General features: G+C 42.9%; 1 protein-coding gene across 2 annotated transcripts in view; it reads left to right on the top strand.

The window, feature by feature from the left end:
* Positions 1 to 7003: 7003 nt before the first annotated feature.
* Positions 7004 to 27844, top strand: part of LOC128407417 (protein TUNAR) — a 67005-nt gene continuing 46164 nt past the window's right edge. Inside the window, exons 1-2 of one of the 2 annotated variants that reach the window (XM_053375778.1) lie at positions 7004 to 7484; positions 17595 to 17866. In XM_053375778.1, the coding sequence (XP_053231753.1) occupies positions 17831 to 17866 (36 nt within the window). In that variant the 5' untranslated portion in view covers positions 7004 to 7484; positions 17595 to 17830. Of the gene's footprint in view, positions 7485 to 17589; positions 17867 to 27844 lie in introns of both variants that reach the window. The other variant, XM_053375771.1, reaches the window with a different exon arrangement.

Below are 27844 nucleotides of genomic sequence, written 5' to 3'. Positions count from 1 at the left end.
AGCAGTTCTAAAGCATGTCAAAGTGCAAGTAGATAAATAGGTACTGCTCCAGCGGGAAGGTAAACAGCGTTTCTGTGTGCTCTGGCTTCTGTCATGGTGTCCCATCATGCCAGAAGTGGTTTAGTCATGCTGGCCACATGACCTGCAAAAACTGTCTATAGACAAACGCCGGCTCCCTTGGCCTGAAAGTGGAGATGAGTGCTGTATCTCATAGTCAAATTTGATTGGACTTAACTGACCAGGTAGTGCTGGAGGAGACTCTTGAGAGTCCCATGGACTGCAAAAAGATCAAACCTATCCATTCTTCAGGAAATCAGCCCTGAGTGCTCACTGGAAGGACAGATCCTGAAGCTGAGGCTCCAATACTTTGGCCACCTCATGAGAAGACAAGACTCCCTGGAAAAGACCCTGATGTTGGGAAAGATGGAGGGCACAAGGAGAAGGGGACGGCAGAGGACAAGATGGTTGGACAGTGTTCTCGAAGCTACCAGCATGAGTTTGACCAAACTGCGGGAGGCAGTGGAAGACAGGAGTGCCTGGCATGCTCTGGTCCATGGGGTCACGAAGAGTCAGACACGACTAAACAACAACAACAACTGTCCAGGCATCTTTTACCTTTTCCTGTAGGCCCTAACTAAGGATGCAATCCGATTCTAGGTACTGGTTTAGATTACAATTAAGTGGACTCACTTTTCACTTTTCAATGTTTCTCTTCAATTATTCCCTCTCTAGTTTTACCTGTTCCTTTAGCTTGTTGAATATAATGTTATTCCTTACGTTTTTTATGACGATTTCAGAGCTGGCTGAAAACTCAATGAGCCAGTAATTGCCCACTGAAGTATGCATCTTGCTTGAGGGTTGCTGTCTGCTTAAGTGAGGATGAGGAGGTGATGGACCCCCCCCCATGAAGTTATTGTGTTTTTGGTCATTTTTACTGTCAGCTAGCTAGCTATTAACAGCGTATATTGTCAAGGACATGAGTGACCCACCAGGCCCCCAAAACCCAGCTCACATTGTTCAAGGCATGTTAGTTGTGCTTAATGGCTAACATAATCACTTCAACACATAATCAATGAGCAGAAGTTGAAGTGAATACACATTTCAAAGGTACCGTGTTAGCAGACAGTTAGGATAAACATTGGTGATGGTAGCTGACTAAATTGCATCAGAACAAATGTCGTCGTATTTGACAAATTCTGTAAAAAACACACCAAACAACCAGCATAGGAAAAATCCACAGAAAATTGTTCCAAGCAAGACTGCTTTGCAAGAAGACAAGTGGACTATGGGTCAGTTTGATATGCAGCCCGTTTGCACATTCTACCACCATCCCTCATCTCAACAATTCCTTGTCTCAACAATTCAATGTGTTGCTTTCCATAATAAGTTTTAGAGAACTGGGTTTTCTGCAGCGCTTGGTCCAGTAAAATAAAGCAGCTGGCACTGGTCCAATACATAAATATAGAATAGCAAGTGTCAACAATATTTATTATTTATTATTTATTATTTATTATTTATTATTTATTATTTATTATTTATTATTTATTATTTATACCCCACCCATCTGGGCAGGTTCCAAAAAAATATTAAAATACTGTAATACATCAAACATTAAAAGCTTCCATAAATAGGGCTGCCTTCAGATGTCTTCTAAAAGTCTGGTAGTTGTTCTCTTTGACATCTGCTGGGAGGGCGTTCCACAGGGAGGGTGCCACTACCAAGAAGGCCCGCTGCCTGGTTCCCTGTACTGTAATTTGGCTTCTTGCAAGGAGGGAACCACCAGAAGGCCCTCGGTGCTGGACCTCAGTGTCCGGGTAGTATGATGGGGGTGGAGACCCTCCTTCAGATATACTGGAGATATACTTTCTTTTCTCTTCAGTATTCCAAGTCCAAATCTAATCCCAATATGCTTCTAATTACATAATCAGGAAAGCAGTGAGGTCCAACCACTTGCACCACAACTCCTGCCATCCCTTCCTTCTTACGTTGCCTAGCATTAGTAGAATGGTTGGGAGACCTCACCAGAGACCTTGTGAGGTCTTTCCGACAGCTGTTGGAATTTCTCCCTGGGGAGGCTATGGAACTCCTCAGCTGTTTAGAGGTGGATGAGGTCGAACAAGCTGGAACTTGAGAAGAACATAAACAGACTTCCGAATCAGGCAGTGGCCCATCTAGTCCAGCATTCTGTTGTCACAATGTCCAACCAAATGCCCGTGGTGAACCCTCGAGCAGGATTCGAGTACAAGAGCGCTGTCTTCTCCAGTGGTTTCCTGCAACGGGTATTCAGAAGTATTACTGCCTCCAACTATGCAGTAGACATCATGGCTTGTAGCCATCGACAGCCCTCTCCTCCATGAATTTGTCTAATTGCTTTTCATCATCTTGGTTGGTGCTCAACCATCTTGGTTGGTGGTCACTGCTGCATCCCGAGGGAGCAAGATCCGTAGTTCCATAGGGAGCTGTTCCTGGTGGAGCAAGATCCATAGTTTAATCATGCTACTTGGGAGGAAGTTATTTTCTCTGTCCTGAATCTTCCAACCTTCAGCTTCATTGGACATCTATGAGTTCTTGTGTTATGACAGATGGAGAAAAGCTTTTCTCTGTCCACTTTCTCGATGCCATGCATAATTTTATAAACTTCTATCATTACTTAAGGTACTTACCCCTGGTCACCTTTTCACTAAAATGTCCCAAATGCTGCAACCTTTGCTCACTCCACCTGCTTGATCATTTTGCTTGCCCTTTTCCAAGCCTGCTTCCACTCTATAATGTCCAATTTTGAGCTGGAGTGACCAGAGCTTATTGTTTTATTGTTGGCTGTTGGATTTATCCTTATCTTGGTCGTGGAATGAATACGTTATTCTTGTATATTGTATTGTTCCTGTGCGTTTCAATATCGTTGTATGCCACTTTGCGGAGAAGCTTTCTTGAAAAGTGTGGTATTAATTTCTTAAATAAGCAAATGTGTCAGTTTCTGATCCCTGTCACCTTTCTGTGACTTGTTCCGGCTGCTCCAGCATTCATCCCAATAGTTGTTTGGGAGGGAGGGGATAAAATGAGTGAAAAATGAATTTCCATTCATTCATTTGCTTTCCCATCTGTTCCCATAACTAAGACAAATGAAACAAATGGGTCTCATTTGCTTTGTTTTCCATCTATTTTACAAAATGAATGTGCACCTCCAAAAATCTTATAAATAAGTTGTATGCAATTCTCCACCAGCCCCTTCACTAGCACAGATATTGCTTCTGAAATCTTGCCTGTCAGGTGAGTGTGTGACTGTCTCAGGACCCTATTGGGTAATGCCTGTGATATCAATGATACAATTCCTTGGGGAAGTTATTCCCCTGCAGCAGGGGTGAGGAAGCTTTGTGACTCCACAGGCTAAATACTTATTTTGCCTTGAGGGTAAAATATGACAGGTGAGTGAGGCCATTTACCTGTCAAATGAGCACCTTTGCAAGTCTCACCCTCCTCTTTTAAACTCCTTGTCTTGGAGGTTTAATCGGAGAGTATGGGGATAGTTGCAAGGCTATGAAACAGGCCCTGTGCTCGTTTCAGCCTAAATTTGGAGTGTGCAGTGCAGGGATGTCTCAAAGGCTTTGCAAAAGTGCTATTTGCAGCAGCTGCCTGCTTCTCCTTTAAATGAAGAAGACGGGACAGCTGCTGCAAACAGTGCTTTTGAGAAGCGCTTTCAGGTAGTTCCCACTATTTCATTTCTGCTGAAATGGAAAATGGAAATGGAAGCTTCCTTGAAGTGTTTCTCAAAATGTGTTTAGGATTGCAGCCTAAAGCTGTAGACTCACATTTAGCTGAGCTTATATGAGTTGCCACATATAGGATTGTACCACCATGTATTGTTCGTTAAGGGCTACTTTAACTCTATACTTTTATCTCTTTAGATATAAACTTATCTCCCACTTGTTTTTCAGAAGAAATTCTGGATGGCCAACAACAACAAAATAATAATAATAATAATGATAATAATAATAATAATAATAATAATAATAATAATAATAATAATAATAGTGTTAAATATAAAGTTCACAATTGAAGCAAATCATAAATTGAAACATTAGCATTTTTAGCTTCTCCTGTTGGCTCAAACGTTGGGCAGGGGGATGCTAAACAAACACAAGCAACAAATCTCATCCCCCTCACAGGATAAAAAAACCCTTGCAAAATTAATGGATATGGAACATCTAAATATGAATGAAAGTCATCATAAAGGATCAAGATCGGAACTGTTGCATTTGGACTAATTAAGAGTTTTGGAGCTGGGTGGAATAAGAATGACAGCCCCTGAAATCCAGAGCATGGGAAGTCATGCAAATTGTTTTATTTGGCATTGGATAATTGGCTTTAATAATTGTATTATAATTTGGTATTGTATTAAGGTGACTTTTATTGGATTGTTATAAATGAAAATTAATAAAAATTATTATACAAATTCTCATCCCCTTTAGCATTTGCAGAAATATTGTATGCATTCATGTCCAGAGATGCTTAACACCGAAATTCAGCTATTACCCTACTTATGCTCTTTCAAGAGACACCTGGCTGTCCACTGCTGGAAACAGAATGAACCTTGCCCTTTTATGTATACAATTATGAAAGCGAATACCTTTTCCCTTTTCTCTTTCTCCCCCCTCCTTCTTTCCAACCCAGCACTGGAACACATGTGACTGAGAAAGGAATGAACAGAATCTCTCCTTCACACTGGCACTGGCACTGGCACTCAGACACTGGCATTTCCTCTTTGCTATATTGGCAGTGATCTCACACTACAAATACATCACACTTATCTCACCTATGCATGTGCCTGGGCATTTAATGTCCCAAAGTGTATTTACAAGCACTTGCAAACAGATGTTGATTGTGCACAGAAGAATCAACAGCTTTCCTTTTTGAAACAAGAAGGCAACACGGTTTTTATGTTGGCTGGGATCCAGCTCAGGAAGTGCTTCAGAAGGTAAGAACATTCCTGAGGTTCATGTTCAAGCTAACAAATAGTTCTGAACTGGTGGTTCAGTGCTCCTAGTCCACATATATGGGGGACTTTAGCTTCTTCTGGTCTTCTCCAGTCTATCAGTCTACGACCAGCTGAGGCTGTATAGTCACATGACTTCTGCCCAATGTACCTTATGGAGATGCCTTTAGAGAAAAGATATCCATACTCCTGGGTCATTCCTTGCACCCCATGTTAGCCATTACAGTCCTGAACAATACAGGAATGCACCCCAAGAAAGGGCCTCTTCAGCTTTGTGTACTGCTGTTGTTACCTATTTTGATGCCCACCCTATAAATTTAAATGCACTGCAGCCATCTGGGCAAGGGATCTTGGGAACTGTAGTTTTGAAAAGAGGGTAGGGCTGTCTACTAGAATATACAATTCACAAGGTTCCTTAAGGAAAGCCAAGTTTCACATTGGCTTTAAATTTATAGTGGATAAAAAGGTAAAGGGACCCCTGACCATTAGGTCCAGTCATGACCGACTCTGGGGTTGCGGCGCTCATCTCGCTTTATTGGCCGAGGGAGCTGGCGTTTGTCCGCAGACAGCTTCCGGGTCATGTGGCCATCATGACTAAGCCGCTTCTGGCAAACCAGAGCTACACACGGAAACACTGTTTACCTTCCCGCCGGAGCGGTACCTATTTATCTACTTGCACTTTGAGCTTTCGAACTGCTAGGTTGGCAGGAGCTGGGACCGAACAACGGGAGCTCACCCCGTCGCAGGGATTTGAACCGCTGACCTTCTGATCAGCAAGTCCTAGGCTCTGTGGTTTAACCCACAGCGGCACCCTCGTCCCCACTAGAAAGCGGATGTGCATGTATGATATGAATCCAACCTGTCCAGCCCTCAGACCACAATGGTCCTCTTCTCTTCCTGCACAGTGGAGAACAAATGAACCACACTGGCATGTGGCTCTGCACTGGCAAATTAAAAATGCTGGGATGGGATTCCAGTTGCTTTCTTGATGTGATGAAGTGGCAGTAGCAGGAGGTCAGAGGGCCAGTCCTACCATTAGGCAGAGTGAGGTGGCTGCCTCAGGTGGCAGATCTTGGGGGACGGGTGCGGCAACTTGAATAAAATATTGGGGGGCAGGCAAGTCCTGCCCTGCATAATCGATCACATGATGCAGTGCACGCAACACCATTTGAATGGCAATGTCCATCAACTTGGGGGGGGCTTCAAATATTTTATTGGGGGAGGGAGGCAAAGGGACTTTGACCCCTAGGAGTTGGCTCCTGTGTTGGGAAAAGTGAGAAGACAGCAGTGAGAGCCCCTCAGTTGTTCTTCCTGAGGTCCCTGGGCATTTTCCTTTTCTTGGAAGACAGGGCTGTGTTCCCCTGCCCCTTAACAAATAAGCTAGCTCACTGCACTGCCCTCAGGCACAGTGCAAAATGTAATTTCTGCTGGATAGAAGACTTGGCTATCAAAATGTTACCAGGAATCATGTCAGGGCATCTTGGCCTTTTGTCTGACCCTTATTATCACAGAATAAAGGTGCTCCTGCCTTTGGTCATTGACCTTATTGACTTCAGCAAATCAGGACCAGGGCAATATCCCCCCCCCCCGATCCTGTTCATCTTTCTCGAGGAGGGAGAAAAGATACATCTGGTGAGTTAATCCCATTGTTGTTGAACCGTGGCTGTAATGCCGATCAAATCAGCAAAAGTAAATATACACACGCTGTATAACTTTGCCAGAAGAACTTGGCTGAGCCAACAGATTTTCACTCCATGAGACAGGTTTCGCTGTATTTGTAGAGGTCTCTTTTTTAAACAACAACAACCAACAAACAAACTCCCCTTGAGGAACATTAAATTCAAAGCAATCACAAGATGCCCATCCCTTCCTGATGCGCACTAAGCTGCTGCTTGTTTCTCTGTATCATTCCGTATTGCTTCTCCAACCAACCAAACCATTTGTGTGTGTGTATATATATATATATATCTGTGTGCTTGCTTGGGTTTATTTGAACCCAGGGGCTGCCTTCCACTTCGAAAAAATGAATGCCATTTGATATGGGAAATGCCCGGGCATGTGAGAGCATTTTTCATCTCTGAAGAGTTCAGTTTCATTTGCTCTCCTCCTTCTGTGTTCCAAGCAGGCAGTGCAGAACGCTGTATAAATAGCCAAGCCTGTGCTACATCCAGTTTGAGATATCCAGGCATCCAGGAGGGGAAGGCACACGGCAGGGGGAAAGCACTGAGCAGCTTGCGAAACTAAAGATGATGTATATTTCAGACTCAATCTCCTGAGCAATCTTGGGAAGCTCGGATGGATTACAATAATACTTCAGCAAGGCTGCCGGCGTCCGTAAAGAGCTGTCACTTACCAAGGAGGATAAGAGCTGGAGAGAATGTCATTATTTCCTTTCCACGTAAGATAAATGTGAAGGGCTGATTCTGTGGACAGGATGAGCAGCACTGCAAAAGACGATGGCTTAAACTTTTAACATCTCTTCCAAGTGGAATATGTGAGTCTTAAGAACCTTCTTCTTCTTTTTTTTAAAAACCAAACAAACTGAATGGGGGTTTGAGTGGGGGGCAGTTGTTGTTTCAGAGGAAACTGCGTGACGCTAGTTTTTAGCTGCACAGTGCTATCTTGGCAATACTTGAAAGACAGATTATTCATGCCCGAGTTGTACGTTTTTCATTAATACATTTTAGCTGTTTCCATTCTGAGAACTTGGGCACAGCTGCCCAGCAAACGTGTTACAAAGGTGGACCTTATCTTAACAGGAGGTCCTGTATTTGCAAGTATCCTGGCAAATTTTGACTGGATCCTTATTGCACAGTGATGTGGGGGTAAGCCCCAGGGAAGTCAGTGGGACTTACTTCCAAATAAACATGCATGGGAACAGGCTGTGTGATTGCTCAAGCACATCCTTCCAGTTCGTTTTCTCAATCTTTGCTTTTTGCAACCATCAAGTTCTTGTTTCACCAGGATTCCCCCCCGCCCCATTAGCTAGGTTTCTATTCGGTGGCATTTTAAATGCTGATAAGCTGAATGTAGTCTCTGGATCAACATGAAGATTCTTAATGGGTTTATGGTTAATCTGGGCTATTCAACTTGGCTCAGTTACAGAACTACTGCATGAGTGAGGGATGTGCTAATAATGCCTTAATAGAGAATGATATTTGCAATGACAGGTGATCATTGGTTCTTTTGCTAAGAAAAATTGAAGATTACTTTTGTGCGCACTCAATGCCACTCAAATTAAAACACCTCAGTTTTTTAGTTGCATTTTCATGGTTTTCAATATGAATCTTAAAGGTGTAAGATGAATCTTTAGGGTGGCCTTTCAGGAAAATAACCCAGAGGCAGTGTTGAGCAAAATTATTAATTTTATAGCGATACCACAAGGGAGAAAGTATAGTTGATTGTGGAAAGTAATTAATTCGAATACTGGTTTGCATTTTAGTTATGCGATCTGCACACAAGCATGCTGACAGAGAAAAATTATAACTAAAATATATGAATAGCTGTATGCTTAATTAACAGCAGGCAGAGCTGTTATCGTTTCTGCACCACATAAGCCATTTAGCACCCCATCTCACGGAGGGCTCACGTTAAAAAGCCGCCTCATGATCAGCAGAGGAAAGGAAGTGAGATGTTAAAATAGGACGAATTTAATATGAATTTAGTAGCTGATTAACTGTGGAATATAGGGATGTAGGCAAGCAAACAAGAGTCGCATCATGTCATATCATACTTCTCAATTATGAAAGCAGCAATCTGGATGTACTGTAGGAACGTGATTGCTTTGGCATGTTTATTTCCTAATAGACATGGGATTCTGAGTAAACTATTCCACAAATCAGTTGGTGGAGCATGTTTAGTCCCATGGAAGTTTCCTGACCGTGACCTCAAATGTTTGATTCTAGTCACATTTACCTAGAAGTAAATCCTAGTAGTATTGCTGCTACTTACTTTCAAAAAAGTATGCCGGAATCCTAGGCATGCTAAGTCCCATTGTGTTCAGCATCCTGCTGAGTGTGCTTGGAACTGCAACCTTAGTATCACCATTCTGCTAATTTCCAAATGTCTTGCATCAAATTAAGACATTTCAAAAAGAAAAAAAAAGATTCAGTCAAGAAAGTTTGTTGAAGATGAAAACAGTTGCACAGAACAGTGCTTCAGAAAGATTAAGTCCTTTCATGCTCTTCATGAGCAGAGATTCCTTAAAAGCATTTTAAAAAAGCGATTTCCTAAATTCCATTTCCCATCCCTTTACATCTAGTACTCAACCAAATCATTTCAATAAACTTTGGAAGCCTGAATAATACTATTCAGCACAGTGAAATGGAGCAGAGCACAAAACTGACAGCCAGAGCATTAGTATTAAAGTCTCAGCCTTGCAACATGTTTTGATTATTTCGGTTGCAATATTTGAATATGTGTGTGTGTGTGTGTGTGTGTGTGTGTGTGTGTACATACATACATACATATATACTTTCCCAGAAGCTAATCCAATGAAAGAAGATATCCCCAATTTTCTACAATTTTCAGTGCATAGAAACTTGAGAAGTTATTTTCCTGTTCATGATTTTAGGCCAATAATGGGGAGCTTAACTAAACTTTAATAAGACTAATTGAGAGGATAGCTCTTTTCTCCTCCAGTAACCTGATGCAATTCTCTCTCTCTCTCTCTCTGTCTCTCTCTCTCTCTCTCTCTCTCTCTCTCTCTCTCTGCTTTTTGGGCATTCGCACTAAGTTAAAGAACAATAATAATGTGTGTGTATTTATGCAGCAGTTACAACTGTTAATTTGGGTAACTTACTGGAGAGTTTTCTCTCTTTTTCGAAGTACAAATCTGCTTAGGGTGAAAAGGATTTCAGGCAGATGATCACTCTTGAGATTCAGTGAATTCGCACATTGCATGTCCTGTCTTATTACATGGTTGTACAGGAAGATGATCATTTCCCCAATGAGCTTCGACAACAAACAGAGGATGTGCAAATACATCACTGAATCATATTCAGAGATAATCTGATTCTTATATGATGTTCGGAATGGAAATTCTGCAAATTCATCCTTATTACTTCTGCAGACTGACACGTCTCCTTCATAAGATTAAAAACAAAATCTACTTGGAAAAGAAGCAATGGGAATGAGAATAATATAATTTGGGCCAATGCTATTGGCCTGATTCAGACCCTTTCCTACACATAGCCCCCCTATGTACAACTCTCAATATGTGGTGCTATTAGGAGAGGAGAAATCACATGGGAGCCCCGTACTCAAAACAAGGGTGCATAAGAAAGGGAAGAGAGACAGTGGTTGAGGATTATGACATTTATTACATTTTTGCATTTGACTGATGGGGTGAGACGTTTTGTTGCCTGTGAGAGACCGCTGCAGAAAATCAGAGAGGCAACTTCAGCAATGTAGCAAAGGCTGCTTAGGCACCCTCTTAGTTTCTGCATTGCTTCAGGGGTGGTGGTGGGTGGTGGTGTTTGCCTGAAGCATGAGAGATGAAATATGCACCGCAGGAACCTTTGCAACATAGCAGGGAAGGCTGAGGCACACCTCTTAGCTCAGAAGCCACTTGCACCAGCACATGGTCTGAGGGCTCTGCCCCAGTGTCCTCTGCAATGTTCACTTTGCTGATGGATCGCATTGGGTTGCGTGGGGCTCACACTGCTGATGCAGCCCCATGTTGCTGATGGCGCAATGCATCTGCTTCCCTTGGGATCTCGTAAGTAGGTGCATGATGGAGAGAGGGGAGCCACTTTTAGAGTAGGCTGCATCAAAAAGCATGCTCACACCAGTGAAGCTCTTGGAATGCTTGTGAAAGGAATGGCTAACTTTATTCCCTGCCAAGGTAGTTGTGTAATCAAAGGGGGGACCCCTTTGTTTTGCCAACTACAGAGGACTAAGGCCCTGCTTTTATGCTTATTTCCCATGCAGGCAAGTTGAGGGACTCAAGGCAGACTTTACTCAAGCACATCTGACCCTGTGAAGAAATGTTCTGTGGGTACTACTAGATGAGACTGGAAATATATGATGATCACCCACTCTTTTTAAAAATAATATGAATAAAAGAAGTTAAAAACAGCTTTATAAGTGAGGGAAATGGGGATATGTGGGAATATCATGCTAGAGAATAGGGGGAGTCACTTGCATCATTTCTCCAAACAAAAGAATGCCCTTAAAAGCTGTCAGTATTACAACAAACAGAGAGATACCATACTGTTCCTTTTATTCTCTCCCTCATGAAAGGGGTGATTTAGATCAGGAAAACAGCACAGGGAGAAGTGTTGACTGTTCTTTCCCTAGCATATTGGACCTGTTCTTATTCAGGTTCCTAGCAGCTGCTTTGAACTTATTTTTTTTTAAAAAAGGAGATCCTAATGCACTTTATTTATTTATTTATTTATTTATTTATTTATTTATTTATTTGCACCATAATCTAATTTCACCCTCATCAGCTCACAAAATTCTGGGAAGCCATTCCCAGGTCTGGCACCTAATCCATGATAGTTTATCTTAAATTTCCCAGATGGTGTTTTTCTGAGGAAAAAGTCTGAGATTTCCTCTTTTCTCTCACCTCACGTGGAAAAAAGGAGGCCGCTTTGCAGATTCCCCCTCCCCCCCCCAGAATTCACTTCTTTCCCCCCTTTTGGTGACAGTTGCCTTAGAACAGGGAGAGATCCAAGACACTGTGGAGGATTTTAAATGATGGCCAGGCTACCAGCACAGTCGCTGCTTCTGCACCAACCTTAGGAAACCCACCAACTTAGGGGAAAAGGAAGAAGCTTTGTAACTGCTACTATGCTGATGATGAACCCCATCCCTGAGAAGCTGTTGGAGAATTCCTCCTCTCTCTGGAAAAGTTTGGCGGAAAGCCCCTATCCCCAGCACAATTTCTCTGCGTGCAAATAGGATGCAGAATTTCTGCAATCAAATTATGCCTCTGCTATCCACATGCAGCCTTTAATGGCCATTCGCTGTTCCAGATCACCCCTGAGGGAGCATTGCTGGAGCAGAAGTAGGTTCGGCCAAGGGAAGCAGTATGAATAGTGCACTGAAACACTGCAGAAATTGACTATTAGGAGTGTAACTTAGGTCAGCAAACTCTGGCTGTGGTTGGTATGTGCAGAGGTATGTGATACTTCCTTGCCCGGCTTGATCTGCGGCTTCATGAAATAATTAGGTATTGAACAGTAGGTGTAATTTAAACATAGCTGCTTAACTCAGATGATAAGTGTTCTGCTCCCCCCGCTCATTTCTTTTGCATGTTGACTCAGTTGCAGTAAAATATTTTGCACTGAACTGCTTTTTTCTGGTTTTAGAGTTATTCTATACATTAGTTGAGCACTGGAGGTTTGAAGACTGTATGGCAGTTTCAGCCACTATCTCTAAATGCTGAGGGTGTACTTCTTTTCCCTTCACGTTTTCAGGTGTACACCGATATTGACTGATGGAGTCTAATCTCGCTAACTTCCTGAATCCATTTTTCTTCAAAGCCAAGACTGAGTTATACTTTGTTGTTGTTTAGTCATTTAGTCGTGTCCAACTCTTCGTGACCCTATGGACCAGAGCACGCCAGACACTTCTGTCTTCCACTGCCTCCTGCAGTTTGGTCAAACTCATGCTGGTAGCTTCGAGAACACTGTCCAACCATCTCGTCCTCTGTCGTCCCCTTCTCCTTGTGCCCTCCATCTTTCCCAACATCAGGGTCTTTTCCAGGGAGTCTTCTCTTCTCGTGAGGTGGCCAAAGTATTGGAGCCTCAGCTTCAGGATCTGTCCTTCCAGTGAGCACTCAGGGCTGATTTCCTTCAGAATGGATAGGTTTGATCTTCTTGCAGTCCATGGGACTCTCAGGAGTCTCCTCCAGCACCATAAATAGAGCATACCAAAAACGTGGCTTCTAAACTGAAGTGCAATTTAGTTAGGACAGTGGCTTCTAAACTGTGTGCCGTGTCACCTTCTGGCATGAGAATTTGAATGAGAAGTTGAACAAGGGTAGTCAAGTTTTCATGAGAGCTAGCTTGTCTATCACTTCCAACCTACACCCCTTGCTCCCAGAGCTTTTTTCCAGCTGGAACTCACCAGAACTCAGTTCTGGCACCTCTCAGGTGGGCACCATTGTCATTATAAAACAAGGGAGGTGTTCATGGTGAGTTCTGGCACCTCTTTTTCTAGAAAAATAGCATTGCCAGCCTCCATGTACGACAGCTGCATATTCCTGCATTGCAGAGCGTTGAACTAAATGATCCACACAGTCCCTTCCAACTCTACAATTCTCTGACTCTATGACTGTAAAACATAGTCGTGTGTGTTCTTTTCACACTTTCCAGGCCCAGGCCCAGGCCCGGCCCATGCAGAGCTTATCTGAGACCAGGTTGAGAGTCCCCAGTCGGCTAGGAGGCACGGGGCATTCTTGTCATGATTGTGTAAGTCCAGCAGACCCTTCTGAGGCCTGGAGCAAGTGTACTCTGCTGCCCCACCTCTGCCCAGGCCTGTCCAGGACTAATGCTGAGCATGAACTCAACCCCTCACATACATTTTGCTGACCCATTCACAGAGTTGTGAAATGGTGCAGACGTTCTGATGGTTCTCCGGGGGGGGGGGGGCTGAGATTCCAGGAATTGAGGTAAATTCTTCTTTGTTCTTCTTGAGGGCTGCTGACTGGCAGCTGTCGTTTCTCCTCAGAAGGGCTTTCCAAGAAAAGCTATGTCTTCATGTAGTTATCTTGTAATCAGTTGATCATTGATGCTTGTAAAGACGCAAGACCATAAGAAGAGCCTGCTGGATCAAGCCCTCAAGTCCAGCATCCTGTTCTCACTAGGGCCAATCAGATGTCTGTGGGAAACCTACAAGCAGGATTTGAGCACAAGAATGATCTCCTTTCCTGTGGTTTCCAGCAACTGGTATCTAGAAGCATTGCTTCCTCCAACGTGGAGGCAGAGAATAGCCATCATGACAAGGAGCCATCAATAGCCCTCTCCTCCATGAATTAATCTCATCCTCCTTGAAAGCCATCTAAGTTGGTGGCCACCATTGCTTCCTGTGTGCAAAGAAATAACTTATCTGTCCCGACTCTTCCAATTTTCAAGTTCACTGGGTGTCTGTGAATTCTGGTGTTGTGAGGGAGGGAGAAAAGTTTTTCTCCGTCCACTTTCTTTCATGCCACGCATAATTTTATAAACTTCTATCATGTTACCTCTTAAGTCCCAAACACTGCAATTTTTCTTCATAGGAGAGTCACTCCAACCCCTTGGTCACTTTGGTTCTAGATCTTTTCTGACTCTATGTTTTTGAGGTGAGTTGACCCATGCATGGCACTTCATAAGACCAAATAATCAGCTGATTTTCACTGCTATGCAGACCACCAGTCCCTTCAGAAAGGTACAGTTCCTAGAGTTCTCTGTGAGGAAGAGGAATCGACAACCACTCTGAGAATTGTAGCTCTGGGCAGGAAACAGGGGTCTCCTAACAGCTCTCAGCACTCTGACTACAGCTTTTTCTTATTCATTCTCTACCAATTAATGAAAAAATGAATTTCATATGAATATTATCGTTTGTGTGTATGCATGTGTGTGTATGTGAAATTTATGTGATGTTCTCATGTGTGTGGTATAGAGTTTTGTTGCACTTAACCTTACTTTGAGGTGACTGATGGGGGAGTAGAGGTGGAGGCAAAATTACTTTTTGTTTGTGTTTTAATGGGGAAATTCCCAATTAACACTTCTTGAAACAACATGCAAAGTGAAACGTCGCTATGCTTTGGAATTCATACTTCTCTGAATTTTGCAATGCAGTGCTCCAGTCAAACAATATGTACCAAATGTATATATTGGGTGTGTATGTGCAGAAGAATACATATGTTGGGGAAAGCAATATACAAAAATGCACTTTATCATGGGAAATTTCTTGCAGAAATGTGTTAGTTCATTATTAGTTAAAAGTACATACAATAATGTGTTTATTAGGAGAATTTTGCAGTTAAAGGCTGATGAATCTTCATGAGGATTTTCTTCTTCTTGCAAATGCCACAAAATGTGGAGAAATAAATTTAAGATTGGGAAAATGAAGACATTGGGGGAAAACAGTATTGGGAGATTAATATATGGTGCCAGCTGTTGGGCAAGTAAAAGCAGGTCTTGGGTAAAAAGGGCTTTACTGATCAGCACTGCCTGCAAAGCCCCTTGCACAACACTTCTCTGGCAGCAACAATCAGTTGTCTGTCGGCACTTGGGAAGAGTGTGCACAGTTTCCCCAGTGCTGACAATCAGCTTATTGTTGGGGTGTGGAAAGAACGGCACACTTCCTCCCCACCTTGCAAAGGCAAAAATGGGTCATGTGATGTCATTGTGACATTAGGTGTCAAACTTAGCCTGCGGGGTTTGAATGTGGAGGTAAGAATCTGGCCTACCACCCAGATCTTGTGACCCACCCCTGTTATAGATAATCATAGAATCATAGAATTGTAGAGTTGGATGAAAATATTGTTGTTGTTGTTTGGTCGTTTAGTCGTGTCTGACTCTTCGTGACCCCATGGACCAGAGCATGCCAGGCACTCCTGTCTTCCACTGCCTCCCGCAGTTTGGTCAAACTCATGTTAGTAGCTTCGAGAACACTGTCCAACCATCTTGTCCTCTGTCGTCCCCTTCTCCTTGTGCCCTCCATCTTTCCCAACATCAGGGTCTTTTCCAGAGAGTCTTCTCTTCTCATGAGGTGGCTAAAGTATTGGAGCCTCAGCTTCAGGATCTGTCCTTCCAGTGAGCACTCAGGGCTGATTTCCTTAAGAATGGATATATTTGATCTTCGTGCAGTCCATGGGACTCTCAAGAGAAAATATTATAATATGAAATATGAAAATATTATAAATAAACTATGTTTAGAAATTGTTATTTTGTGAGAAAGTACATGTTTAAATGTGATTTTTCCAGCAGTTTTTTCCCTGTATTATTGTTGTTGTTGTTTGGATTTTAATGTGGAAATAGCAGCGAAGCCACTTATGAATGAATGCATGTGACAGTGACTAGCTCCAGAAATGAACTGATGGCACCCATCCCTAGCTACTGGGCACTGAAGAGTCTCTCTGCCAGAGCTTCTGGAGAGTCACTGTCCATCAAAGTTTACAGTACTAAACCAATGGTATGATTTAAGGCAATTCCATGGAACCCGGCTAATGTCTAAGAGAAATACTGCAAACTCCTCTTGAAATACAGTGGTTGGGCTTTGAATGCAGCTTTCCGAATTTGGAAAGTAAACTTCCATTGGCTGCAATGCAGTGGTGGCAGATGAGCCAAACCATGTAATTTGGCTAAATTTTAGTCAGAATTCTTTGAACTTCCTTCCAAATGATTCAACTGTTTTACCTGAGTAGGAGCCTCACATTCACATTTACTTCATTTGCAACTTAATGAATACATATTATTAGATATGTGAACATAAACTTGCAAGCAGCATGTGAATGTACTTTCCCTACTTGTGATTCGCAGCAACTGATATCAAGAGACATAGTATCAAGAGACTGATAGCCTTTTCTCCATGAATTTAACAAACAAACAAAATAATAGGGGGGGCATTCCACAAATGGAGAAACTGCCAGTGAGAGGAACCTGTCACTTGTCAGCGCCGATCAGACAACACTGCTTTTAGCATAACTACAAAGGCTTAATTCTGTGTCTGAGCTTTCCAGTCAGTTTGAAGTGGATCTGGGCAAAACTCTATTATTGAATACTCTTCTGAGTTGGTGGGCAGCAACAGCAGGCAGAGGCAAGGCATCAGTGCTGTGATCTGTGGCAGTGAGTTAGTAGGCCAGGGCCCCATGTTAAATTTCCAGCATCTTCAAGTGAAAGGAACAAGCAATGATAAGAAGATGTATGCCTGAAATGTATGCGTCTCCACCCCCATCGTTCAGCCTGGACACTGAGGTCCAGCTCCAAGGGCCTTCTGGCGGTTCCTTCTCTGTGAGAAGTAAGGTTACAGGGAACCAGGCAGAGGGCCTTCTTGGTAGTGGCACCCACCCTGTGGAACGCCCTCCCATCAGATGTCAAGGAAATAAACAAGCATCTGACTCCAGAATCTCAATCACCTTGGTTATTCCCTCCCACGTCTCCATCACTCCCTCTCTTAAGGATCACAGTCCTTTGGCTCATCTCTCTTTGGAATTCAGAGTAAGCAGCCCCAGAGTGAATCAGCCTGCGGCCTTTTCTCTCGGCTGGAGGATTTCCCCTTTCCGGCAAATTTGTCGCCTCTCTTATCCCAACCGCTTTCTAAAGAGAAGGCAGAATTTCTAACGCTTGACCTAACACAGGTTAGGAAAGGAGAAACGGGGAGTTTCTTCTTTTAATCTTCTTTTAAAGCAGAGGGAGTCATTTGTCGGCAGTGCAAAACTGAGCTGCAATTACAAAATATGCACTATGTGGGAATTGCGAAAGTTTGTTCATTAGAAAATAATTGCCTCTTTGTAGGGGGCATGGGCAAAATTTTGTTGCAGTGGAGCAAAGGAGATGCACCCTCCTCCTTTTTGGTTAGCTACTCCAGAGCTTCACTAAAATACTTCTCTCTCTCTCTCTCTCTCTCTCTCTCTCCTCCCTTTCCTTTGGAATCTCTGATGACAGCACAGATCTCGGAATGAAGAACCTCTCCAGGCTGATTGGAAATGGCATTGCAGAGCTGAAACGTAACTGGAGGAAACATACCTCTCAATGAAGAAAGTACAATGCACTTGAAAGCTCTGACTCCTGGTGAAGAATTCAAGCCTAGAGAAAACTTGTCCGCTTGGCTGGGAAGGATGGGTTGGACAATCTTCACGCATTCCAAAGGGAATCTGGATGCCATGCTGAGCTTAATCTCTGCAGCATGCTCGGTGATTTTCTCCTCCTGATGCATTGCATGGTAAGGCCATTTCTCTTCTCGTAGCAAATGCTGGTTTCAGTTTGAAAGCATGTAAAACTGTGCTCGTCGTTTGCTTATTATTGTAATCAGGGATCTAGGTCCTCAATGCTTGTGGTTTAAATGTTTCATGGTTTGTTTATTTTTAAATGAAAACATTGGCCAGGTTGTGCTTTGTATTGTATTTTGAGGAGCAATTTAAGATTATGGATTTGGTCCTGCTGTCACTTGTGTGTGGCTGAGTTCCACTGATTCAGCGGGACGTATACATGAGTACCTATGCATGGGATTGTAGCCTATAATAGCCTTGTTACAATGTATGACCAAGGTAATTTGGCTGTTGAAAAGTGGCCTTCTACTATCTCTGATCCCTGCATAAGACAAAGGGGTAATAAAGAAGAAGAAGATTTCTCTGGCTTTTCTGCTGTGTTAGACTTGGATTCTACAGACACTAGGCAGGTAAAGAAAGTTTGTGGGTGGTCACCACTCAACTTTATGACAACGAAACCATTTCCACAGCCATTTTCTCAGCACAATTACTGCAGGCTACATGTGCAACTGTAATTGCATGGAAAAAGTATTGCGTGAGCCATCGGCACACTGGTCCCCCGTTGCAGCAATTTCCACGATTGCGGCAGTACTTTGTGCTGTCACTCCTGTGGAGGAAATCACTGCAAAGTATGTTTGTGAACTTTTAGTAAATGCGATGTTTCTCCCTACATGATCATATGCTTGGAGGTAGTGAGTGTAAAGCAAGTGACAACACACTCAAACAACAAAACATCCCTAAGCTACAAAAGCAATCTAACATTAGCAACTATGCACAGTAGCCCATTCAAATGACAGCTCTGAGGACTGATGGGGTGTGTATAGGAGGCAGCGGGTCACCAGATTGTAGAAACAGTGGGATTCTCCTCTTTAGGACTGGAATCTTAAGCAAACTCACGACAAACTCAGACTCATTGAAACCAAGTAGGTTTCTTTTTGATCGAGCTGAAGGTTCCCTTGACATAAAAATATATCATTCACACCGATGGATGCCTGTTGTAGTAGCATTTTGTTCTTATAATTTCTGGACATCAATATATTTTTGATTGGCTGGAAAAGTCAGGCAAAAGTTGGAATACCTGAAATATTGATAAGACATTATGTATGTATTGTCCTGAGGAATCACAGTGTGAGCATGAGGGAGAAAGACACGAAACGAAACTCCTTTGTTTGGACAGTCAGTGCATGAGTAATAAAGACAACATAGAGGTGTTTTGTAAGAGAATGGTTGCGGTGGTGTTGCTTCCTTTGCTGGCACCCGGGGCATGTGCACATGCATGTACATGTACTGGGCAGGACAGGGGCCAGGGTGAGGAGGGTGAACAAAACCTGCTGTGCCAGCCCAGAACTCAACGATGACACAATGGAGGGTTTGTGGGGCTGCTCTGCTCCGCTTGCCTGCCCGCCCACACAGGGCGGCCATTCAGCAAGGGGGCCAGGGACATGGTGGCAAGACAACCTTGGCAGGCAGGGTGGCACAGGGTGGCAAGACAACCTTGGCAACCAGCAGCAGGCAGGGTGGAACAGGGATCCCTGAATGGGTGTGCCTGGTTCACAAAATTGTGTGCCAGGGGCTATATCCCCTGTCCCCCCCCCCCACGCTACATCCCTGACTGGTTGTGCCTTGCAGAATCTGGAAGTGTTCAAACGTACAAGTCAAACAGTGACCCAGATGATGACATGGTGTGGTTACAGACTGGGGCTGAAGGTCAGAAGTTATCAAAGCAGGAGAAATAAGGGACAGAGCAGAATGGTGTAAATAAATAATAAATAAATATTTTATTTATTTATACCCCACCCTTCCCAGCTCAGAAAACCGGGCTCAGGGCGGCTAACAACAAATTTAAAACATTTAATTGTGATACAACAAAAAACAGCATAAAATACAGTATAAAAGCGTGAATAACAATAAAGTTCTAAAATCAATTTAGGGGGAAATCCATCCAATAAACATTAGATGATCACCAGGGCTAGCTGGCTAAATTAGTCGTATTTGGGCCAGCAAGGAGGCCAGGGGAGAATATTGAAAGCCAGGAGGAATAGCTCTGTCTTACAGGCCCTGCGGAAGGAGGTTAAATCCAGCAGGGCCCTGGTCTCATAGGACAGAGCATTCCACCAGGTCAGAGCCATCACTGAGAAAGCCCTGGCCCTGGTGGAGGATAATCTGACTTCCTTAGGACCCGGGACCTCTAAACTATGTTTATTCATGGACCTTAAGGTCCTCTGCAGGGCATACCAGGAGAGGCGGTCCCATAAATACAAGGGCCCTAAGCCGTAAATACAAGGGCCCTAGGAGAAATACAAATGAATTAAAAGGAGGTTATATGGGAAAGTACAGCAACTAGACTTGGGGGAGGTGCCATTTATACTTGTTGTGGATGCAGAAGGTCCCCAATTCAGTTCTCATCATCTCCAGTTTACAGAAATGGGTGGTGGATAATGAGAAAGATCTCTGCCTCTCCCATAGACCTTGGAGAGCCACTGCCAGAAGTCTAATGACACTGTCTTAGATGCACTAATAAGGTGACCTGCTACAAGGCAGTTTCCTAGAACACAAGCAAAAGCTGCAGTTCCCAGCACTCTTAATAAAAGTTCCCAAGATTCCTTGGGGGAAGTCATGTGCTTTGAAGGTATGGGGTGTACACAGTCGAGGATTAAGCACAGAAGGTTCTGCAGCAAAAGTCCGGGGAGGCAGTATATCTGAAGATCTCTGCTGGATCTTCTTTTCCAGCATCCTGTTCTCACAGTCACCAACTGGACACCTATGCAAGCGGAACATGAGGTCAACAGTACTCTCCCCACACTGATTCACAGCAACCGATATTCAGAGAAATATTGACTCCAACAGTGCAGAGTGAACATAGTCATCCTGGCTAGTAGCCACTGATAGTCTTATCTGTTATGAATTTGTTGAACCCCTTTTAAAGTCGGTGGCCATTACTATAGCAGGCAGGAGTGAATTCCACAGTTTAACTATTTATTAATTATTATTATTATTATTATTATTATTATTATTATTATTATTATCATTATCATTATCATTATCATTATTATTATTATTCGCTGTGTGAAGAGAGATCCCCTTTTGTCTTTTCCTGAATCTTCCAATATTCAGCTTCATTGGATGACCCCAAGTCCTAGTAAAGGCGGTACTTATCTACTTTTTCTATACCATGCCCAACTTTATACACCACTACTCACTTTTCTTTGAAACTAAGAAGCTCCAGATGTTTTCACCTTTCCTCATAAGGTATTTGCTCCAACCCTTTGGTCACGTTGGTCGCCCCTTTCTGAACTTTCTCCAGTTCTACTCTCCCCTATTTGGTGAGAGGGCCAGAACTGTACACAGTATTCCAAGAAAGAGGGCATGCTGTGGTTCTCAAGGAATCTTGGATTGCACAGACACCTCTGGTGTTGGTGCAACATTGAAAAAACATGGTTGGGAGAGGTGATACTGCAGTTCCATCTGAGACGGTCCATTCACATGCACAAGTCACTACCAGTCCCTGGAGTGATCAAATAGTGAATGTGCTTGGCCCTTAGTCCTAAACCGAGATGGGGGAAAATATAGCTGCTTGCAGTACAGGCAACCCCCTAATTATTCACATTCTTCTATGCAACCCTGCTTACTATACATATTTTTGCAAATACTTTTGCCTAATTGCACAATGCAATTTTTTGTATGTTGACTTCACTCATAGATACATATGCTTCCCCCCATTTTGTACACAATTTTTGGTTGGAGAACCATCAGAGCAGTGCAAATTTCAAAGGATAGCTGCTTTGTGGTTCACTCCCCCCCCCCCGGAAATGTAAATCAGGCAGGTTCACATTAAAAAGCGATTTGAATTCCTTCCCCATTCATATGATGGTGCATACACAGTAAACCATTCTGTGACATCCAAGCACCCTCAGTGAAGGATCTTAAATACCACGAAATACTATTCCCTCTGAAGAGGATTTGAGAAGAGAGAGGTACCGATAATTCCATGAAAAGCACAAGAGAACAGGGCAGACTTTGCCTGGCCCTTTAGAAAGAATAAAGATGGTGTCAGGCAAACATGCCTAGGGTGTGAGCTCTAACGTTTAGGGGCCACCACAGAAAAAGCTCTTTCAACAATAGCCATACATCTGACCTTCAAAAGGACATAGGAGGAAAAGATCATAAATGAACCACATTTGAGAAAATCATTATTACAGCTCTTATTTGTTTGTTTGTTTGTTTGTTTCATTTATGAATCGCTTCCCACGAAGGACTTGCTGAAAAGGCATGTCTTCAACAGGTGCCGAAAGCCCAATAGAAAAGGTGTCTGAGGAAGTTGTAAAGGATAGGAACCATCACACTAAAGGACCGATTCCAACATTGTGTGGCGCAAACCCTGGACAGGATAGTTTTAAGCATTTCCTGTGGTTAGAACTGAATGCTGAGGCAAATTCTGACTTACGGCACTCAATCCAGTGAAAAGTGAGGTGAAGCTAACATGTGACTAAAAACAATTCATGTGAGTAAAGGTTTTGTCAAGTTGGGTTACTTCATTGTCATGGCAGCAGTCATTAAGCTTGGGGCATAATTCCTTTTTTTCTCTTCTAAACAGAGTCACTTTAATAACATTATTTTTGCTCACGTAAATCTTTCCTTACTGTGTAATTACAGCAAGCAAACTAGGTCAATAACAGATATCTCAGTTTTTTAAGCTCTGTAAATGCATTATTTAGCAATCTTTTCCAACTGCAAAAGTTTACAATTAATTACAGGTCCAGAAGCACAAGTAAATATATTTCAACAGAAGCTTGTATTTTAATAATTTGTATATTTTTCATATAGTAAAAACTAAGGAAAAGTTCGGTGACAGCAGTCACGAAATTAAAAGACGCCTGCTCCTTGGGAGAAAGGCGATGGCAAACCTAGACAGGATCATTAAAAGCAGAGACATCACCTTACCAACAAAGGTCCGTGTAGTTAAAGCTATGGTTTTCCCAGTAGTGATGTATGGAAGTGAGAGCTGGACCATAAAGAAGGCTGATCGCCGAAGAATTGATGCTTTTGAATGAATTGTGGTGCTGGAGGAGACTCTTGAGAGTCCCATGGACTGCAAGAAGATCAAATGTATCCATTCTTAAGGAAATCAGCCCTGAGTGCTCACTGGAAGGACAGATCGTGAAGCTGAGGCTCCAATACTTTGGCACCTCATGAGAAGAGAAGACTCCCTGGAAAAGACCCTGATGCTGGGAAAGATGGAGGGCACAAGGAGAAGGGGACGACAGAGGGCGAGATGGTTGGACAGTGTTCTCGAAGCTACAAACATGAGTCTGACCAAACTGTGGGAGGTAGTGGAAGATAGGAGTGCCTGGCGTGCTCTGGTCCATGGGGTCACGAAGAGTCGGACACGACTAAACGACTAAACAACAACAAGGAAAAGTTCAAAGTTAGAAGGGTCATTTACCCTCTCCAATGTCCTGAACCAGTATGAGGGATCCAAGTGTAAGCAGTACTGCAATGTTGATGGGGTTTTGTTTTTTTTGAGGGGTGAGGTTCATAGTGAGGAACAATTTTGGGGTGGTATGTGATGTTTTCATCAAAAGGGAGAATAATCTGCCCTTTGCTATGAGATTATGACTGTCCCCAAGTGCTACATCTCTCCTTGCGTGTCAATCCTGAAGTTGGGAGATCAGTAAATTAAGATCCGGACTCTCTGGGAGAACAGGTCTGCCACACATGACTCCTAGTTTAATAGTACATTCATGAGAGTCAACCATCAGCCAGAGAACTAACCAAGACAAGAGGCTTGAGCAAGCGCACATCTCAGCTGGTCCTCCATACTGTGGTGTGATGCATTGTATTTCTATTTGCACTATGGTAATTGCATTTTTATGCAACTTTAGCCAATGCAAATAAGTAAGCAAATCCGAGCCCTTTCTTTGAACTCTTTTTGAGAGATGCATCTCTTTTTTTAATGATGGGTAAGTGACCAACTTTTCTTAATTTGGGGAAAGTTTATGAGCCCCTCGCTACAATGGCCAATGTGCAAATTCTAATTTGAGTACTATAGAGAAACAGGAATCCTGAAATAACTTGAGTTTCCCTTACACCAACACATGATTCTGGATTCATTACACATGCTCAACTTTCCAGTTTGTTCTGCAGATCAGTAGTGACATGCAAGGAGCTTAAAACTGAAGCCTTAGAAGTGGCTCTTGGTGATTTTCACTCTGAATGTTAATTTATTTGTTGCTTTTTGGGTGAAGAGGAGACAGAGAAAACACTTGTGGAATGGAATTACTGGGGTGCAATTCTTTTATCTTGCATTAAGGAGATCTAGATTCCCCAGGCATCATGAGATACCCCCCCGCCACATCTTTGAAAATGTAATTTTTCAGCATTTAACTGAGTCTGCAACACATGATTCAAAGGTGTGGAGCAGGATTTGCTTACCTTTGGTGCTCCAGGTGTCCTTCATAGAATCATAGAATTGTAGAGGTGGAAGGGACCCAAGGGTCATCTAGCATAGCTGTCAACTTTTCTCTTTTCATGCTAGGAATCCTATTCAGAATAAGGGAATTTCCCTTTAAAAAAGGGAACCGTTGACAGCTATGTCATCTAGTCCAAGCTTGCTCCATCTTCCATGTGACACAGCCCTTTAGATAGTTGAAGATGGCTATCATAACTCAACTCCTCCTCTTATCCAGGCTAAACATACCCAGCTCTTTCAACTGCTCCTCATAAGGCTTACTTTCCTGATCCTTGTTCACCTTGGTTGCCCTCCTCTGCACACGTTCCAGCTTGTCAACATCCTTCTTAAATTGTGGTGCCCAGAATTAGACACAGTATTCCAAGTGTGGTCTGACCAAGGCAGAACAGAGTGGTACTATTACTTCCCTTGAGCTGGACACTATACTTCTGTTGATGCAACCTAGAATAGCATTAGCTTTTTTGCTGCTGCATCCCACTGTTGACTCATGCTGAGCTTATGGTCTACTAAGACCCCTAGATCCTTTTCACATGTACTGCTGCCAAGCCAGCTGTCCCCCATCTTCTGTTTGTGCAGCTGGTTCTTCCTGCCTAAGTGCAGAACCTTACCTTTGTCCCTATTAAAATTCATGTTGTTAGTTTAGAACCAATTCTCCAATAGGTCCCGATTCTGTCTTCTACCCTTCGAAGTTTGGTGTCATCTGCAGATTGGATGAGTGTTCTCTCAATTCCTTCGTCCAAGTCTTTTAAAAAGACATTGAACAACAAAGGGCCCTGGACAGAACCTTGCAGTACCCCACTTGTCACTTTTTCCGGGATGTTGAGGAACCATTAATCATTTCCAACTCACATCAGCCCCAATTGGCATGGCCAAGGACAGGGATCAAGGGAGTTGTAGTTCAGCAAACATCTGGAGGGCAAAAGGTTGGCCCGCTCTGATGTGAAGAAGATGCAGGCAAATGTATCTTCCTTCTTAAAGCATCTGGGGTCATCCATCTGCCAACACAGTCGTCGCTATCTGCCGGTGTATCATTACCATTTTAAAAGTATACTGTTTTTAGGTAGACACCTAAAATTTTAAGTGTATGCCTAAGGATGTAATTGTTGATACACTTTAGAATTTTATCTTTATTTATTTATTACACCTGTGAAGCATCTTGAGCACACATTTTAAATATGTAAAGGTGACTGATATACCCCCCAAAATAAATGAATGCAGTTAGAAGCAAAGAAGAATGGGAAGGAGGGCAATGGAAACAAGATGGAACAGAGCATGAAGATTTTCTCGTAAATGTTGGAAAATGGAAAAGAAAAGAAAATTACATTACATTAAAATTTAAAATTTAAAAGCACATTTGCTGTGATTATGCAAATGAAGTGGGGTTTCTGTAGGAATGCCTTAAAGCAATCCTAACCATGTTTACTCAAAAGTAAGTTCAATGGGACTTAGTCCCAGTTTAGTGGAGTCAGGATTGCAGCTTTAGGGATTTTTGATTTTGAAAATCCCGAAAGACAAATCTAGACCAGCATGTGTGTGTGTTTGTAACTTCTGTAGTTGGGTATTCATTGTGTGTTTATGCAGATTTTTGAGAATATCCATAAATAAATCCAATGTGGTAATGGAAAACTATCCTGCTGAGAAATATCAAAGAAAGGCCATTTATTATGTGAAATTGGTGCAGAATATTAATAGTGTTATTTGTGCCCAAACTTGGAAGATATGACATGAGCACGTAATTGGTGCCTTTAATAAGGACACTGTAACTCTTCAATTGGAAGTAATCCCTCAAAATTTATATAAAGAAGGGGGGAAACGTTTGGGAAGGTGGGTGGGAAAGGTTCTCCAAAACAAATCAGAAAATGAAGGAAATTCAGTTGATCACTCTTGTACTATCAATAAAACATTTTATCCACCAGAGGGACAGCTTTTATTAAGGCACCAGGCTTTTGGAGGAGAAGTAATTCTATAGCAGTACGTCCATGAAGATAAATTGCGCTGTGAAGTCTCTACCTGTGTGACTGGCGAATGCTGCTCCATGTGAAATAGCAGAAGACAATTTAAATGATGGAGAGCATTGTTTTTCAGCCAGTTTAACTAGATATGAAATTATTAGAAGACAGTTTAATTGAATACATTGTTCTTGCCAGATACAACACCTGAAAATATAAGCTGGGTATGCAAGAATGCAAGCATAAATTTAACTGCTTTTGCACCAACCTTGGCCTGATCTCCTCGCTGATTTTGGAGATGGAGGTTGCAATCCTATGCACACTTATCTAGGATAAGTCCCATTGAACTCAGTGGGGCTTAATAGGCCTCTGACATCATACAGCATGCATTGGGGAATCCCAGGGCTTTTTGCATTGCAGGGAAAATCTAAACAGAGTTCTGTACCTCTTCAAAAATCTGGGGGAACTGGGAAGGTACATAACTCTCTCCACAAAGAGCCACTTCCCAGGAATAAAATGCCATGTTGCTGTGCATGTAATGACTCCACTTCCCAGGATAACCTTAGCATATGCCAAGCAGCACAGGTTCTATTGTTGCCTGGAACAAACCATCGTCACTCTGGAGGTTGTGAATTAAACCATCACAGGGCAGGACCAACTGTATAGGCCAGGGGTAGGAACCTGTGGCCTGACAGATATTGCTGGACTCCAACTCTCCCTCCCGTAAAATTAAACCCACGGGTGCCACCTCCAAGTTGATGGGCATTGCCATTCAAATGGTGTGTGCACGCGCCATGTCTTGTGATCAATGATGCGGGGTGGGGCTTGCTTGGGCCCCCCAATATTCATAGAATCATAGAGTTGGAAGAGACCACAAGGGCCATCGAGTCCAACCCCCTGCCAAGCAGGAAACACCATCAGAGCACTCCTGACATATGGTTGTCAAGCCTCTGCTTAAAGACCTCCAAAGAAGGAGACTCCACCACACTCCTTGGCAGCAAATTCCACTGTCAAACAGCTCTTACTGTCAGGAAGTTCTTCCTAATGTTTAGCTGGAATCTTCTTTCTTGTAGTTTGGATCCATTGCTCCGTGTCCGCTTCTCTGGAGCAGCAGAAAACAACCTTTCTCCCTCCTCTATGTGACATCCTTTTATATATTTGAACATGGCTATCATATCACCCCTTAACCTCCTCTTCTCCAGGCTAAACATGCCCAGCTCCCTTAGCCGTTCCTCATAAGGCATCGTTTCCAGGCCTTTGACCATTTTGGTTGCCCTCCTCTGGACACGTTCCAGTTTGTCAGTGTCCTTCCTGAACTGTGGTGCCCAGAACTGGACACAGTACTCCAGGTGAGGTCTGACCAGAGCAGAATACAGTGGCACTATTACTTCCCTTGATCTAGATGCTATACTCCTATTGATGCAGCCCAGAATTGTATTGGCCTTCTTAGCTGCCGCGTCACACTGTTGGCTCATGTCAAGTTTGTGGTCAACCAAGACTCCTAGATCCTTTTC

This window comes from Podarcis raffonei, chromosome 1 (assembly GCF_027172205.1).
Source record: "Podarcis raffonei isolate rPodRaf1 chromosome 1, rPodRaf1.pri, whole genome shotgun sequence".
In the NCBI taxonomy this organism is placed as follows: domain Eukaryota; kingdom Metazoa; phylum Chordata; class Lepidosauria; order Squamata; family Lacertidae; genus Podarcis; species Podarcis raffonei.
This window is presented reverse-complemented; position numbering and strand designations above follow the sequence as displayed.